The 18,317-nt window shown below is 39.0% G+C and overlaps 1 protein-coding gene across 1 annotated transcript in view; it reads right to left on the bottom strand.

Moving 5' to 3' along the window:
* The window catches only part of LOC106878888 (bromodomain adjacent to zinc finger domain protein 1A), a 59,994-nt gene extending 42,210 nt beyond the window's left edge, over positions 1 to 17,784 (bottom strand). Inside the window, exon 1 of the mRNA XM_014928233.3 lies at positions 17,482 to 17,784. Within this exon, the coding sequence (XP_014783719.1) occupies positions 17,482 to 17,594 (113 nt within the window). The 5' untranslated portion in view covers positions 17,595 to 17,784. The remainder of the gene's footprint in view (positions 1 to 17,481) is intronic.
* Between the last annotated feature and the right edge of the window lie 533 nt (positions 17,785 to 18,317).

Here is an 18,317-nt window from a genome sequence, read left to right as displayed (position 1 = left end):
GACGATCACGGCCACTTGTCCACATGTTGGATAAAAAAAATTTACTAAAAGTGATAGTCATATCTGGAATGTCTCGATGAGCCTAAGCGCTTTGTTTTGCAGGTGCAGGCGTGGCTGTGTGGTTAAGAAGCTTGCTTCTGCCTAACCAAGGCTTCTTGAGCTCGGTCCCAATGCGTGGGGCCGACCAGGGCCTTGTGAGTGGATTGGATACACAGAAACTGAAAGTGTGTACAGGCGTGGCTGTGTGGTAAGTAGCTTGCTTACCAACCACATGGTTCCGGGTTCGGTCCCACTGCGTGGTACCTTGGCCAGGTGTCTCCTACTATAGCATCGGGCCGACCAAAGCCTTGTGAGTGGATTTGGTCGACGGAAACTGAAAGCACGTCGTGTATATGTGTGTGTGCCCGTCCTCGTCGTCGCTTGACAACCGATGTTTATGAGTTTACGTTCCCGTAACCAAGCGGTTCGGCAAAAGAATCCGATAGTCTCTGGGGTCGATTTGTTCGACTAAAGGCGGTGCTCCAGCATAGCCGCAGTCAAATGACTGAAACAAAAAAATAAAAGAAAGAATACACAAACACAGACACGCTCACGCGTGTCTGTGTCTGTCCCCCTCCACCGCTTTACAACCGGCATTGGTTTGTTTACGTCCCCGCAACTCAGTGGTTCGGGAAAATGAGACCAATAGAATAAGTATCAGGCTTTTAAAAAAAAATAAACAGTGGGGACGAATTTTTCGACTAAACCCTTTATGGTGGGGCCCCAGCATGGCCCGAACTCATGACTCTATAATGAATATTTTGGTTAGAACGACGGTCGCCGAAAAATCTTTGATTAATAAATTGGTCAGCAATTAGAAGCAACGAGGAACAATACATCGAGTACTGTAGTTCTGTGGTGGTGGGGGGGGTGAACGTGATGGTCATGGTTGGAACGGCAAATGGCTAAAGAAATCGAGGAATCGTGTTGATGCTGTTATGTCATTTCCTTTCTTTTGGTGCTTGAGAGGCTTTCACTAATAAAGAAACATTCTTCCAACCGATATGGAAGGGTGTGTGTATGAAGGGGAGGAATTCCAACTGCTAAAAATAGCAACCAAATCTGCTACAAATTATATTCTATATTCCTTAAATATATTACCAACCTATCCTCTCTGTTTGTGTGTGTGTGTGTGTGCCAGATATTCATTGTGAATGCCCTCGGGCTTTTGTTATTTTTATGTTTGAACTCGTCCTGTTCACCACCGCTTGACAACCGGTGCTGGTTTGTTTACGTCAACGTAACTTAGCAGTTCGGAAAAAGATACAAATACAAGTAGCAGTCATTTAAAAAAACAAATACTGGGGTCGATTTGTTCGATTAAACGCATTCAAGGCAGTTTTCCAAGGATGGCCGCGGTTCAAACAAATAAAAGATAATAATGCCCAGAAACAAGACCGCTACATGGTCGTTTAACCTGCTAAAAACAGCAGCTAACTGAATCGATACGTAGACTGTTGATCGAAATACAATTTACCGAAAAAAAAGTTGAACGCAAAAACGGCTGCTTGAATGAATAATGGAAATATAGAAAATATTAAATAATTTCTCTAGAAAAGATTTTTTTGAAAAAAATTTGAAAAAGATTTTTTGAAAAAAATTTGAATAAGATATTTTAAATAAAATTTTTTAAAAAATTTTTTAATAAAGTTTTTAAAAAATTTGAAAAAGATATTTTAAATGAAAAAAAATCAGTGTAGTTTATGAGTGTCGAATTTATGTTTGCAGTTTAAAAACCGGTGCTTTAAAACACAAATTACATATGTATGCATTGTAAGTAGCTGCTCCGAAATATGGGATCATATCGATGTGTATGTAACTCCCAGGAATATTTTGATTGCAGCCACGGTGAAGACCACAAAGGGACCTCCCCTCTCTCTCTCTCTCTCTCATATACGTGTACTTTAATGAAAAAGAATGGTTCTAACCAAACACGACGATATAACTTTTCCATATTTCAAATATCTGTAAGACTCAACCAATTATTTTCGATAAACTCATACCAGATCCATCTCATTGCTTATCGTTTTTACAAAATGGATGGTGAAAGTTGACAGTGTAATTCTTGATATGCTATGACGTCTGACTAGAAGACAGTGTGAGATGGGTCACAGAATACCTTTAACCATGAACCCCACCACTACCACCAAGCCCTGGGTTATTCAGTACTAAGCTACACTGAAAAAATGAATCTTTAAATTTTATTTCTATTTTATTGACTATTGCAATCTGCAGGATGTTTTTGCATTATATAATATATATGTATTACATAATAATTAAATTATAAAATGCAAACAAGGACACAGTATTTCGTTTCACAACCAAGTGTATTTGTGCCTTACTTTTTGTGTTAGCAGTGCAATATTTTCACAAGTTTATCTCTACAAATTTACTACAGAATTCAGAAATTGACAATGTAGTCCTTGGTATGCTATAAAGTCTCACCAACCAGAAATAGCAACCAAATCCCCCTTGCATCACATTTCACTGTCTTAAAAAGAGACAAAGATAGACATACTCGCAGAGATACCCAGCACTACCAAAAATTACTGGATCAAAGAAACATCGTACAACAATCGGCTGGCACTCATTACAAACAATTCAGTGACAATTGTAACTATAATTTCTCAATCACTTGTTGAGTTCAAAGACAGAGAAAGTAATATTTTTCACTTTGATCAATGGTGCTGTGATAAGACCATCAAGTCCAACTTTTGAAGAACCATCATGAAACTGGTGTGAAAACAGGCGTTCAAGTAGTCCTTGTATTTACCACATTCGGGTACAGGCATGGCACCCTGGGCAAGTGCCTTCTACTCTAGTCTAGTTTTGGATCACCCAAAGTCTTGTGAGTGAATTTGGCAGATGGAAACTAAAAGAAGCCTGTCACAAACACACACAGAGAACATTTTATAAACAAACACGTCAGGGGCTGCTTAGCTTAATGGTACAGAGTACTCAGCTGGTATCTGACAGACACAGGGTTCTTGACATATTTTATGGTCATTTTGTGCCATCCTAAAATTTTAAAGGATCTATGAAATGGTTTAGTAAAGATTTGGCTGCTATTTCTAACATATTTACCTCCCATATAAGTAGTCTTTCTTGTTGACTTATACACATATAAGATAGTAGGGTGTGATTTGAGGGAGATTTGGCTGTTATTTCTACACAACTGAGATAGCAGGTAGAGGCTCCCACATTGGCTCCTATAAACAATACACACACATGATTTCCAGGAAATCTAACTAATCTTTCTACCAGGTCTAGCAACCACATGGATGTCTCCCTCGTTAGCTCATAGATACATATATAACATATATATACTTAAGGTAGCAAGATATGGTTCGAGATCTTGCACCATTATTGCTCCTAAAAGGGCTAGTTGATATATAGGTTTCCCTTTGGCTGATACACACACATTAAAAGATGATGATGATGATGGCAATTCTTATGGCATCAGCTATATATATTTATAGGAAGGACAACAAAAGAAAGAAAGAGACCAATATTATGTAAATAGAGGAATTTGGTGAGGGCTCCCACCCCAACACCCGAAACTCAGAGTTTTACCATGGCCACCGAATAAGTGTCATTTTTACAGATTTTATATATATATATATATATATATATATATATATATATATAGAGAGAGAGAGAGAGAGAGAGAGAGAGAGAGAGAGAGAAAGAGAGAGAGAGAGAGAGAGAGAGAGAGAGAGAGAGAGATGATACCATAAGAATTTTATAAACTTCAAGAGAATGTGAAATAATCCTCATTTGGAACTATGAATCTTGAAGCAGATAAAGTTGTAAATATTAGTGTGTGTGTGTGTGTACACACACACATAGGTATAGGTGTGGCTGTGCAGTAAGAAGCTTGCCTCCTAATCACACAATTCCAGGTTCAGTCCCACTGCGCGGCACCTTGGGCAAGTATCTACTATTGCTTCAAGCTAACAAAAGCCTTGTGAGTGGCTTTGATTGACAGAAACCGTTGGAAGCCTGTCATATATGAATGTGTCTATATATATATATATATATATATATATATGAGACAAACCATGTAAGTGAAAAGACAGGCTTGAAAAGACTGGAAGAGAGGAGAAGCGATAATATTATACCAGGTAAAGAGAGAAATAGAAAGTAAGTGGTTTGCTTATGTTCTATGGTGTGAGGAGGATCAGAGGCGTGAGTTGTTCTTGATTGCAAGACAGTGCAATAGAGAGAAGTGAGACATAGGCAAAAACTGTATACAGATGGAAAATAAGAGACTCACACTTCTTTCCATTTCAATGTGTAAAGGAAGAGGTATGGAAGTGCTACTATGAAAGTTTACTGAATGTGGAGAATGCATAGGAGAAAAATGGTCTTCCTAACATAGGCCACAATCTGCTAATGGAGGGACCAGTCACTCTGGTAGATAGCAGTATGAAAGATAAAGCAATTACAAGATATGAAGGCAGGAACCATCAGGAATTACTGCAGAGATGCTTGGAATGCCTGGCAGTGTTGGATACAGCCTTGTCACCCATTTAGTCAATTAGGCTGTACAAGATGTTATACCCAATGACTGTAGTAACATCATAGCCATTACAAGGAGATTACCTTACTGAGAGAAAATTAGAGGTATCTATTGGACCAGATCATGAAAGTTAGAGAGAGTTGTAGATCAATTGATTAGAGAGAGAATTAGATTATATGAGGCACAGGTGTGGCTATTTGGTAAGAAGTTTGCTTCGCAACCACATGGTTCCAGGTTCAATTCCACAGCATGGCACTTTGCACCTTGGACATGTCTTCTACTTTAAGCCTGGGATGATCAAAGACTTGTGAGTGGATTTTGGAGATGGGAACTTAAAGAAGATACTCAAATTAAATATGCAATTTTGCAGAGGTAAAACGCAACCCTTATTCACTTAGTTTTTTTTCCAACCATGCCTGTGAAAATCTAGTGTTAATTTTTGTGGCTTTGGGGTATTTTGACTCCTATTTTTAGCAAAGCTGGTACTTCATAGTGCCCCAGGAGTGGCTCTGTGGTAAGCAGCTTACTTACCAACCACATGGTTCCGGGTTCAGTCCAACCGCATGGCATGTTGGGCAAGTGTCTTCTACTATAGTCTCGGACCAACAAGCCTTGTGAGTGGATTTGGTAGACGGAAACTGAAAGAAGCCCATCGTGTATATATATATAAATGTATGTATATGTTTGTGTGTCTGTGTCTGCCTCCCCCCCTCCTCTGAGCACGGAAAAGTGGACGCTAAACCAATGATGATGATGAGAGATAGTTTGGTTTGAGACCAGGAAGTACTAATGATGCCACCTTCCTAATGAGACAACTGCAAAAGAAATATTTAGCTAGGAGTAAGATGCTGCATGGAGAAAGCCTTCACTAGGGTCCCTCACTCTAATCCGGTAATCAAAGGGTGGTTTGTAAAGCCATGCATGTCATGTTGTCAGTAAGGTGGGAGTTAGCCAAAAGTACTGTGATGAGTTTAGTATGCAAGCAGAGTCTACCAGAGCTCAGTTACCTGCTATACATCATACTGCTATAGACCATAATAGAAGAGTCCAAGACCAGATGTGTCGTGGTTATAGCTGAAACTGTAGAATTAGAAAATAAATTCCAGGTGCAGAAGCAAAACTTGGAATCAAAGGGCCTCCAAGTTGACTTTGCAAAAACCAAAGTTGTTAGTAAAGAAAACAGCGCTCCAGAGAAATGTCTTTGTTCAATATACAGAGAACTGTGTAAGACTTCCATATAAGGTCCCCAATGCACACTATGGACACACACAAAGAGGTGCAGTGGAATTTCGGGCAGATTCACAAAAAAAGTAAGGTTTGTATGTGACAGACATGCAAGAGCAAAACAGAGAGTATACAGGAAATAGGTTTTCTTAAGTGCCCAGGAGAATCCCTAGAAATAGTAGATAGCTTCTGCTACCCAGGTGACCTAATTTAGCAGTGAAGGAAGATATTCTGAAAGTATAGCAGCCAGAATTAAGAACATGGAGGAAGTTCAGAAAAAGGTTTTGTATCTCAGTGTGAAAGACAGACTGTAAGACGCCTGTGTATATGAACTGCAATTCTACATGATAAGGTCACATGAACACTAAATGCAGAAGATCTGCGAGAACTATAAAAGAAAAAAATAATGAAGCAAGCATGCTCCTTAGCTATAAAGTGTTAGCGTGAATGAATGAATGATGTAGTATAGGCGCAGGAGTGGCTGTGTGGTGGTAAGTAGCTTGCTTAACCACATGGTTCCAGGTTCATTCCCACTGTGTGGCACCTTGGGCAAGTGTCTTCTACTATAGCCTCGGGCCGACCAAAACCTTGTAAGTGGATTTGGTAGACAGAAACTGAAAGAAGCCTGTCGTATATATGTATGTATGTATGTATATATAATCATCATTGTCATTTAACGTCCGCTTTCCATGCTAGCATGGGTTGGATGATTTGACTGAGGACTGGTAGACCAGGTGGCTACACCAGGCTCCAATCTGATTTGGCAGAGTTTCTACAGCTAGATGCCCTTCCTAATGCCAACCGTGTGTGTGTGTGTATGTTTGTGTGTCTGTGTTTGTACCCCCAACATCGCTTGACAACCGATGGTGGTGTGTTTACATCCCCGTAACTTAGCGGTTCAGCAAAAAGGGACCGATAGCATAAGTACTAGGCTTACAAAGAATAAGTCCCGGGGTCGATTTGCTCGACTAAAAGGCGGTGCTCCAGCATGGCCGCAGTCAACTGACTGAAACAAGTAAAAGAGTATAAATGTGTTGAGGGGAAAAAGTGGTCACAAGAGGAGTAAAGAGCAAGCAGAAGATGACATTGGCAAGGGCTTGCAATGTGTAGGGATGAAGACAGTTGCTTACAGTGGTCGAAACTAGGGTAAAAGAAAGACCCAGCAAAATAGGGAGCAAAGTGGAGATTAATCTGAGGACGCTGAATCTTACAGAGGAGATGACAAAAAACTCGAGATGATTGGCGACAAGTAATACTGGAGAAGAACTGTCCATCTATGCAACGGACATGGTGAAACTGATGCTTAAAACGGCGGCAGAGGTGGAGGGTCGGAGCATAATGTGTATCTACATAGCTGAGTCCCTTAACAAATATGTCTCTGTTGTCTGACAAATGCTTCCATGGAAAGACAGACAAAATGAACCTTACATGTACTTGCATCTGTATATATACACACGCACATGCAAACACATATACACAAATAATGAGAGTATATAAAGATGCGTGTATGTATGTGTGTATACACACACACAATAATATATAAAGAAGGATGTGTGTGTGTGTGTGTGTGTGTGTGATATATGAAATTAAATAAATGACAAAAGAACAGGAAATTATGAGATTCTGAAGCAAATGTATTGGAAGTTCTAACACTAGGTTATTAGTATTGAAGCAAAACATAATTTTATATATATATATATGTATTTATTTTCTCCTAATTAATAAATAACTCGGACAAAATAAATTGGTTAATAGATACCAGGATAGCAAAGATCAAAAAATAATTGTGGTGTAACTCCTGTTTATGAGGTAGAAACTCCTTGATATTTTGGGTACTTGAGTATATATAAATTAAAGGAGTAAAACGCAGAAAATATGCAGTTAAAATATGCATAAAGTATGCAGTTAAAATATACGTTTTACTCCATTCATTAAATTTATACATATATATATATATATATATATATATATATATATATATATATATAGGTGCAGGAGTGGCTGTGTGGTAAATAGCTTGCTTACCAACCATGTGGTTCTGGGTTCGGTCACAGTGTGGCACCTTGGGCAAATGTCTTCTACTATAGCTTCAGGCCGACCAAAGCCTTGTGAATGGATTTGGTAAACGGAAACTGGAAGAAGCCAGTCGTATATATATATATATGTGTGTGTGTGTGTGTCCCACCAACATCGCTTGACAACCGATGCTGGTGTGTTTGCAATCCCCGTAATTTAGCAGTTCGGGAAAAGAGACCGATAGAATAAGTACTAGGCTGACAAAGAATAAGTCCTGGGGTCGATTTGTCCGACTAAAGGCGGTGCTCCAGCATGGCCGCAGTCAAATGACAGAAACAAGTAAAAGAATAATATATATATATATACACACACACACACTATGTGTACATATGTATGCACATATATCTACACGTACTATCATGTATATATGTATGTGTGTGTGTGTGTGTGTATATATATATATATATTTTATTCTTTTATTCTTAATCCTTCACCACCCACCTGTTTTCTAATCAAGGGAGCTGTTAATTAATGCATCCTTGAATGCAGCAAGCAAGCCATCTATTGACAGATGTGACAACACCGCCACTCGTTAACATACAGCTTTTGTAGAGTGCACAATGTAAACACACAAGCTTCTTTTAGTTTCCATTTCCCCATTTGGTTCTGCTTATCGCAAACATCTGCCCAAGGTAGCATGCACTGGGATTGAACCCAAAACTCCCCAACCACTCATTATATGTACACATATACACACATACTTTCTGAACATCCTTCCCCACCCACAGCTATTCAGATCTTCCCTGCACCACCCCTTCACCTTGAAGACTGATAAGAACTTGGCAACTGGCTGGTTAGACGCTCTGCTCCGTACCACTCAGCCCTACACAACCAGGGCAGTTTTAAAAACACTCACCAGTACTACAAAACCTGTCCCTACATTAACCCTTTTTGTTACCCTATTTCTCTTGAAATAGATGCATGGCTTAATGGTTAGGCTATTCAGCTCACAGTCGTAAGTTCAATCCCTGGCGGCAAGATGTGTCCTACACCAAGGCACTTTATTTCACGTTGCTACCAGTTGACTCAGCTGGCAATATTGAGTTGGACCTGTAATTCGAAGGAGCCAGCTTTGTCACATTCAGCGTCAGCTGAATCTCTCGGAGAACATTTACCCATTTTAACCCGGGTTAACCGTGTCAAAATTTTGAAGATAGTTACATAAATAGGGACAACAAACATACGGAAGCATCCAGTTAACCCTTATTGCAGTAAATAAACCAAATACAACTGTCCTCAAACGAGGATTGTGAGTTAATATGGGTTATGGGTACACATGTTTGTGGAGTACTCAGCCACTTACATATTACTTTCACAAGCAGGCTGTTCTGTTGACAGGACCGACTAGAGCACTCATCATTCTAACTGATGGAGACCCCTTTCTCTTGAATTACACTGCCTTTATTTACATTATTTACATTCGACGGATATTTGTCCTCATCTTGTTTCTTGTTAACACGTTTCAGCTGATATACCCTTCACCCTTCATCAGATGTCTTGGGGAAATTTCGAACCGGGGTTCTCATTCCTAAGGTATTCTTCGATGTTGTTGTTGTTATTATTATTATTATTATTGTTCAAGTCACTGCTTGGAATCGAACTCGGAATCTTGGGGTTAGTAGCCCGCGCTCTTAACCACTACGCCATATGCCCGTGGGCATATGGCGTAATGGTTAATGTAAATAATGTACATAATTCCTCATCTCTTAAATATAGAACTGTACACTGCCTTTGTTCTAATTAATTTTGAAAGTAAGGAATTATTTAGTAAAATATTTTTATCAGCTCACTTTAACCTTTTAGCAGTGAAAATGCCATAATTGGCCTGAATATTCTTCCTGCTATATGATGAAACTGACCAGATCTGGCCTATCAAACCTACCCTACAATGTCATTCTAAAAATAAACAATCACATCATCAAAATCTCAAAGCTTTGAGATAATGCATGATTAATTAAAAACAATATGAATAAATAAATATTACTTCCAACAGAATAATCCGAATAATAAACAAAGTTTTATACCAAACCTGGTAGTTATTTTATATCTTTTGCTGAACTGATAAGTTTACAGGATGCAAACAAACCAACACCAGTTGTCAGGCAGGGGTGGGGTACAAACATACACAAACGCACACATATAGGTACATATATGACAAGCTTCGGTCTACCAAATCCACTCAAAGCTTTGGTCAGCTTGAGGCTATGGTAAAAAAACACTGGAAAAACATGCAGCGGGACAGAACCTGAAACCATGTGGCTGGGAAGCTAATGTCTTACCACATGGCCACACCTGCTTCAACAAAACATACTCAAGGTATAATCCTATATATGCCAGACCAACCCATTGCCACCCACGCTTTCATACCCACACACTTCAGGCTTAATTTTGCACCACCACCACCCACACACACACACACACCAACAATGTCCCACTCCTATACGGATGATATCACCCCCTCGTTTGTTCATCAAATTCTGTACTGACTTCCTGAAAACACTTCTAATTAGTCATAACAACCTTGCTTCCACCACAGGCACAAAGACATGCTACACTAGTTATACGCCACCGCTCCTTGTCAACATGGGCTGCATGCGGCAAGAACCTCGATCATCATGGTTCTTCCTCTTTCGGGTTAGAAAAACTAACCCTATACAAGACTCAAATGAGACCCACAATTGTTCCCATCACTCAGAGATCATGTTATATATACTCTTTTACTTGTTTCAGTCATTTGACTGTGGCCATGCTGGAGCACCGCCTTTTAGTCGAACTAATCGACCCCAGGACTTATTCTTTGTAAGCCTAGTACTTATTCTATCGGTCTCTTTAAGTTACGGGTACGTAAACACACCTGCATCGGTTGTCAAGCGATGTTGGGGGGACAAGCACAGACACACAAACATATACACACACATACATATATATACATACATATACACGACGGGCTTCTTTCAGTTTCCGTCTACCAAATCCACTCACAAGGCTTTGGTCGGCCCGAGGCTATAGTAGAAGACACTTGCCCAAGGTGCTATGCAGTGGGACTGAACCCAGAACCATGTGGTTGGTAAGCAAGCTACTTACCACACAGCCACTCCTACGCCTATATATAAATATATATATATCATCCTATATCATTCGATTATCATGTTCTTTTTCATCTATACATATAACATCGTATATTAAGGTATATGCAAACATACATATATACACACACACAGACATAGACAGATAGATAGCAACAAGTGAAGCTGTAGCTTAGAAAGTTGGTTCCCAACCATATGGTTTTGGGTTCAGTCCCACTGTGCTAGTGTCTTCCACTATAGCTCAGGGTCAGCCTTGTGGATGGATTTGGTAGACAGAAACCGAATACATATGCACGCATGCATGCCTGTGTGTATGCATGTACCCGTACTAGTTTTGACATCACAGTTGTAATGTAAACAAGAAGCACCAATATGCAAATGAAGTTGCTTATTTCCAGTCTTAGTGAAAAAGACATGTCCAGCCAGAGAAAAATTACCTTGCTTATAAACGTGTCGGAGACAGTAAGAGCATCAGATTGCAGTAAAATTGCCTCCACAAAATCCAACTGACCCATTCAAGCATGGAAAAGTGGACATTGAATGATGAGAATATCCTCTCTCCCTCTCTCTATATATATATATATATCATTGAACACACAAGTTCTTGTCCAATCACTGAAGTTAAGCAACATTGAGCCTAGTTAGTACTTACATGGGTGACTGCTTGGGTAACCTAGGTACTGCGAATGTGTTTTATTCCATAGGCACAAGCGTGGCCGTGTGGTAAGAAGCTTGCCGCCCTGCCACATGGCCCCAAGTTCAGTTCCTCTGCGAGGCAACTAGGGCAAGTCATCATCACCATCATCATCATCATCGTTTAACGTCTGTTTTCCATGCTGGCATGGGTTGGACGGTTCGACTGGGGTCTGGGAAGCCAGGAGGCTGCACCTACTATAGCCTTGGGCCAAACAAAGCCTCATGTGTGGATTTGGTAGACGGAAACTGAAAGTCCATCTTGTGTGTGTGTGTGTACCCCCACTCCCACCCCATCATCGCTTGACAACCGGTGCTGGTGTGTTTACGTCCCTGTAACTTAACGGTTCGACAAAAGAGAATATATAATAAATACCAGGCTTCGAAAAATAGAAAGAAATACTGGGGTCAATTCTTTTGACTAAAACATTCAAGGTGGTGCCCCAGCATGACCACAGTCTAATAACTGAAACCACACACACACATCTGTATAAAACATCCCATGTCATATTCACTCAAGCTGCATCATCATACAGTCATCTTTGACAACACAAAAATCGCCACCTGATTGAGTGGCGTATATCGATCACCATTACCTCTAACCTGCAGACAAGCCATCTCCCTGGGGTCTTTACTCCTCATCTTCCTTACCACCCCACTGTGACGCAACACCCTAATCCTTGCCTATCATCTGTTTCCGTCATTACACTGCAGTCATTAAGGGTTTTGGTCGCACAATTCGACCCCCAGTACTTATCTTCCATTTCTAAGCCTGGTGCTTTATTCTAGAAGTCACGGGGACGTAAACAAACCAACACCGGGTGTCAAATATCAGTGGGGGAGGGGGACACTTTTCAGTTTCTGTCTACCAAATCCACTTAACAAGGCTTTGGTCGACCCGGGACTAGATTAGAAAGGCATGTTGACAGGGTACCCAAGGTACACATGTTATCCTGAGGGGTGGGGGATCCTCCCCCTACGACCAAACATTGCGTGAGTATCACCAAGTCTCGTCCGCGAACTTTTGTGGGCATGATTGAAGACGTCCTAGCCACACCAACAAAAGAAGAATTATAAAAAATGCACCATAGATGTTTGTATATATATATAATATATAAGACACGTGTGTATACACAACATATACACGTGTGTAAATACTTGTGCACCAGTATGTGTGTGTGTGTGTGTGTTTCATTGTTTAAATGAATGAAAATGTTTTATCTGAAATATTTGCAATAGAGGTGAGCCGAGAACGAAGAAAAATTTTCAAAACCACAGCATCGAAAGGGTGAAATTTCAGCCTTTAACGGTAACTGAAGCTGCGAGTGTGTAAATCCAAGACAAAAAGAGGCGAATGCTCGGTGTTGGCAATTGAAAAGACGGGAATAAAAGAGGCTTGCTGAGGAGGCCTCGAACAATGTGTGTGCGTGTGGCTTGCTTGACACATTGTGCCAACCAACCAACTGTGAAATCGAACGGGAATTTCACAATGAAGGTGAAGGTGGGAGACGAGGAATAAAAGAGAGAAAGAGAAAAATATGGTGGATTTTTGTATCATGTGGGCTGCATGCGAAAGAAGAGACAAACTGAAGTTGATTATAGAGCCGTTTGGTTAGTGAGTAGCCCAGGTTGAGTCTAATCGAGCAGACAGACATATTATCAAAGGCACTCCAGTCGTGACCATCCCGTTTTTTTTTACGGGATATGTACAATATTTATCATCAACAATCAAACGGCACTTCAACAACGACCATTCTGCACTTTTAGAAGAATGTAGGACTGGACTACATAGGAACAAAATGCAGTCTTTTATTTTAAGACGGCAGATAATTTGAGAGATTTTGTCGATCGACTCCCTTCTTCGGCGGCGAGCTTAGATATTTGATAGCGGTTTGAACTTCCAACACAAAAACACACAAGATATAGTTGAAAGAAAAATAAAAAGAACAAAGCAAGTAGCTCGACATGTTGTTAACAGCAGTTAAATTTCCCTCAATTCATACACAACTGCCTTCAATACAAAAGGAATCATACGACACAATCGGGAATATCGTAGATCTAATCCGGGGAAACTCGACCATTTTTTGGTCCCTACGGACCCCCTCTGATTTCTGTTTTGCTCAATTGCATCCTCATAGACATTCGATGTTTAAAAAATCTTATTTTTATAATTAAATATTATAAAGAATTGCAGAAAAATAATTGTTAAAATGTTTCGTGTACTGTAGAATTGTAATCAATTTATTGCACAAACTTAGACAACAAAATTCTTGTATGAACCCCCCCGAGGGTCTATAAAGGACCCCGAGTGAGAACTACTGATCTCTAAAAGAGACTGACTTGATATGGAGCTAAACAACGTCCTGCCAAAACCATCATCAGAATCGTATATGGTTTGAGTATGTTGTGTAATGTAGTCTTAGATACACTGCGCCATCGAGAAAAAAACACAACGGAAAAACGTTGGAGAACGCTTTGACTGCTCGATCAAACGGCCTAGGGTTAAACAACTCCCCAAACACGTGCAAAAAAAAACACGTGCAAGTTTATATATACACACACACACATATATATATATATACATGTGTATGCATGTAAATATATAAATCTATATACACACGCACACACCTTCAACTGTCGTCCTTTTAAAAACTGTACACGCTTAGTATTTTGTTTGGTGTAATATACATCTGGTGTGTGTCTATATACACACAGACACATATATATAATGCAGATATTTACATACATACATGTACGTATATATATACATACACAAGTATATGTACATACACATACAGAAGTACACACACGCATATATACATATATACATGTGTGTATACACCCATACATCAACGTATACAATAAGATTACATGTGTGTATATTATGTGCCGTAGACCATGGCTTAAGCTTGGCTTGATGTCGGACGAGAAGGAAAATATCAATAAGTTTATCCCGGAAATTAGTGAAGAACTGGTTGGTTGATAGTAATGGCAGAGGAAACTAATTTACTAGTAATAATAATGTATATACTAGTGGCATAGTGAATAACAATTAAACAGGCTATCGAGATGTATTATAAGTGTATGGGTGTGTGTGTGTGTATACATACTATGTAATATGAAATACTGCCAGTGTAGAACAACAATTAAAGTCAAGATCTGTATATATGTATATATATTGTGGCAATACATATGTATATATAATATATATGTGTGTGTGTGTGTATATATACGATTAATACTTTATACTGACAGAGTAAAACAACTATACAGGCTAGAGATATATGTGTGTAGGGGGGTGTACATACTATGTATATTATATGCTGCCAGAGAGTGGTACAATTAAACAGGCTAGAAGATGTATGTATATTGTAAGGGTAATACGTACTGTAATACACTATATACTGCCAGAGTGAGTGGAGCAATTAAACACATGTATTTACTGGTAAAAACGAGGTATGCGATGCGAATATATATAAGCTACCGTAGTGTAGAATAAATAAATTCACACACACATTATATATATATATATACACACATACACATGTGTGTGTATATACAACGATTTTAGTACAATAGCGATATTTGGTAGATGACAATGGTGTGGGCACGTTGGTGATGATTGTTGTTGTAGGTGGTGATGTTTAGTAAATCTTCATTGTCAGCTCCGAGTTGAGGCGTTCTAGCCGCGACCATCCCTTCTAGTTTCGTTTGTTTGTGTCTTTTATTTCGGAATGAATGTATCGAGGCTTTTATTTTTATACTTTTTAGGGGTTTCTTTTTCTTTCATCTCTACCTTTTTTTTTTAATATGACAAAGAAAAATATTTGGTAGCTGTTTGTATGTAAACTGGGCGAACGACCATGGAGTAAGTGACATCGTTGTTTCGTGTGTGTGGTCATTGCCGAGGATTTATAAAAAGCAACCCAGAGTGGAAACAAAAGCCAAGATCAAGGGTTCGACTCCACATACACAGACATAAATATATACATACATACATATGTATATAAACAGGGGGTGGGGATGAAAAACATGTTTATGTATATAAATACCTATATATAAATAAATATACAGCGTGTGTGTGTATATATACACGATGTATACATATATATATAGAAGGGGAAGAAAGATAGAGAGAGGAAGAGAGAGACGGTGGTGGTTTTGATTTTAAGATCCGCCGCCATTAGCATCTAACACGAGTCCGAGAGAAAGAAATAGTTTGCTGTATGAATCGGTGGATCAACTATTTTATAGTCGCAACCAAAGGTGGTGGGGAGGAAGCCGTGGATTTTTAAAAAAATAAATCTCCTTTCTTCTGATCTTACAACACAAGACAAAAAAATAATAATAATAATCCCCCACACACCAGATATTTGTAGGTTCCAAACCACCCCACGGAAATAATCTCATTCATCGTCGTCTCATTGAGAAATAAGACGAGGTGAGAGGGGGGAGAAAAAAAAGAGATTTTCACAAAAAGGCGCCTTGTATCTTGGCCGTCTCCCTCTCGGATTAGTTTTAATTAATATTGTTAGTCATTAACTTAATTAAAGATTTTTACTTTCAAACCTATACGTTTCCTTCATGTCACTTTTTTTCTCTCTCTCTCTCTCTTTGGTTTTTTTATTGTTTTCCTGTAAAAATTAAATAATAAAACCACCACCACCCATTGTTGACTATGATCTCCCCCTCCAAAAAAACGACCGGTAAAACAATAGTACGAGGGGGGAAAATATGTACTTTGAGAGAGAAGAAAGACATTAGTGTTACGTATGTAGTTATTGAAAACCGTTTGGTCAAGTTATTGAAGTCCTGGCACTGACAGAACGAGCAGAGAAAAGATTACCAAAAGCGTTCCAGGCAAGGCCATCCTGTCTGTTTCACTCTATAAAGCCCTGGTTTGGTTGTGTAATGTTACTTTCTACAAATCTAACTGTTCCAGTGTCTTCGATGTCTTTTCAGGCCGGTAAAGTTGAATTTTAAAATGGAATTCGGTGGATGACTCCTTTCCCAATAAGTGCAAGCAGCGACCATAACAAGTAAAAGGTCCTTCGTGTTGGCGCGTTATTCTGATGCCAGGCTTGGCTCTCTCTCCCCCCTCTTCATGATAGACCTGCGATGACCAAAACATTCCAACCGTGACCACACCGCCTCTATAGATTATAAATAGTGGCCATATATAACGACTCTTATTATCTAATTTACCGTTCCTTTGAGGGAGAAAGGTTTCGAAAAACGATAGAGGAGGATAGGATAAGATAGGATGTGTTAAATGAGTTTGTGGGGAGATGTTTGATGTTATTTCTTTTCTTTGCAGGAACCACGTATAATTATAGGGACCCCCGTCTCGGTTAACTGCACAGGATAGAACTAAGAAATATTTTGTTGTTATTTGTTTCCATTTAAATAAGGCGGTTTGTGGGTAGGATGTATGAAGTGAGTTTAGAGGGGGATTCTGGCTGTTATTTATATTTCTCTGTAGGGACCACGTATGATTTATAAGGACCCTATTCAGGGTTTATATTTACTATGATTATTTTGTTATTTGTTTCCATTTAAATAAGGCGGTGTGTGGGTAGGATGTATGAAGTGAGTTTCTAGGGGGATTTTGGCTGTTATTTCATATTTCTCTGTAGGGACTACGTATTATAAGGAAACCTATTCAGGGTTTATATTTATTATGATTATTTTGTTAGTTGTTTCTATTTAAATAAACAAAAATACCGAAGTAAACAAATACATGACTTCAATAAAAATGGTTTGATTTTTTTTATGTTTGTTTTTGTTTGTTTTTTAAATACTTTTAAAAATGAATGCAATATAAAAAGAGATTGAACTTACTCGTAATCACGAAATATTTCGTTTGTTAATTTACAATGGAAAACTTCCTCATCGGGATCAAGATCTGGCGGTGGCTTTTGTTTCAGAAAAGGCTGCCTTCTCAACAGCGGCATCTTGGAGGAAAAAAATGGTTTTTGGGTTGTTTTTTTTGTTTTTTTTTTGGAGGGAAAAACTAAAAAAAAAAAAAAGACAGGTTTTTCGAGCGGTCGGTCGGAATAGAAACAAGGTTCCAACCTCAAAATAAAATTAAAAAAGCGGCCAAGAAATAAAGCGGCCGCCGTTCACTTCCTGCTGACTTCTACTGCGTTGCTAAGGTTTTTCCCTTCTTTCTTTCTTTTTTTCTTTTTAGATAGACAAATAAAGAGAGAGAGGGGGACAGGCAGGCAGAGAGAGAGAGATAAGAGGTTTTTCAAAAAACAAGAAATGTGTGTTTAGGTGTTTTTAATAAGAAATTCGGAGAATATTTTGAAAGTGAAGAATGGAGCAGGATAGAGAACGAGAGAGAGAAAAGGGGATACTTCTAATGGTTTTAGAAAAATCCACAACACTGAGAGAAAACCAAGAGAAACAATAACCACAATCTTCTTTTTAACCTCCAGTTGGTTTCGTTTCGGCTGTCGCCTCCTTTCGTTTTCCGTCTTTCTCTCTCCACTTTCTCTGTCCACCTACCTCTCTCTTTGTGTATGTATGTATCTATTCCCCCTCTTTCAACTCTCTCTCTCTATCTTCCTCTTTGCTTACTTACAAAGAGGTCAGACGCTGACCAACCGACTAAAAGAAAGCTTCGATTTTGTTTGTTTTTTTCTTCCTTTTTTTTTGTTTCTTTTTCTTTTCTT

This window comes from Octopus bimaculoides, chromosome 24, assembly GCF_046866305.1.
Source record: "Octopus bimaculoides isolate indiv1 chromosome 24, ASM4686630v1, whole genome shotgun sequence".
Taxonomy (NCBI): Eukaryota; Metazoa; Mollusca; class Cephalopoda; order Octopoda; family Octopodidae; genus Octopus; species Octopus bimaculoides.
Note: the sequence above shows the minus strand (reverse complement) of the source record. Positions and strands in the feature narration are given on the sequence as shown.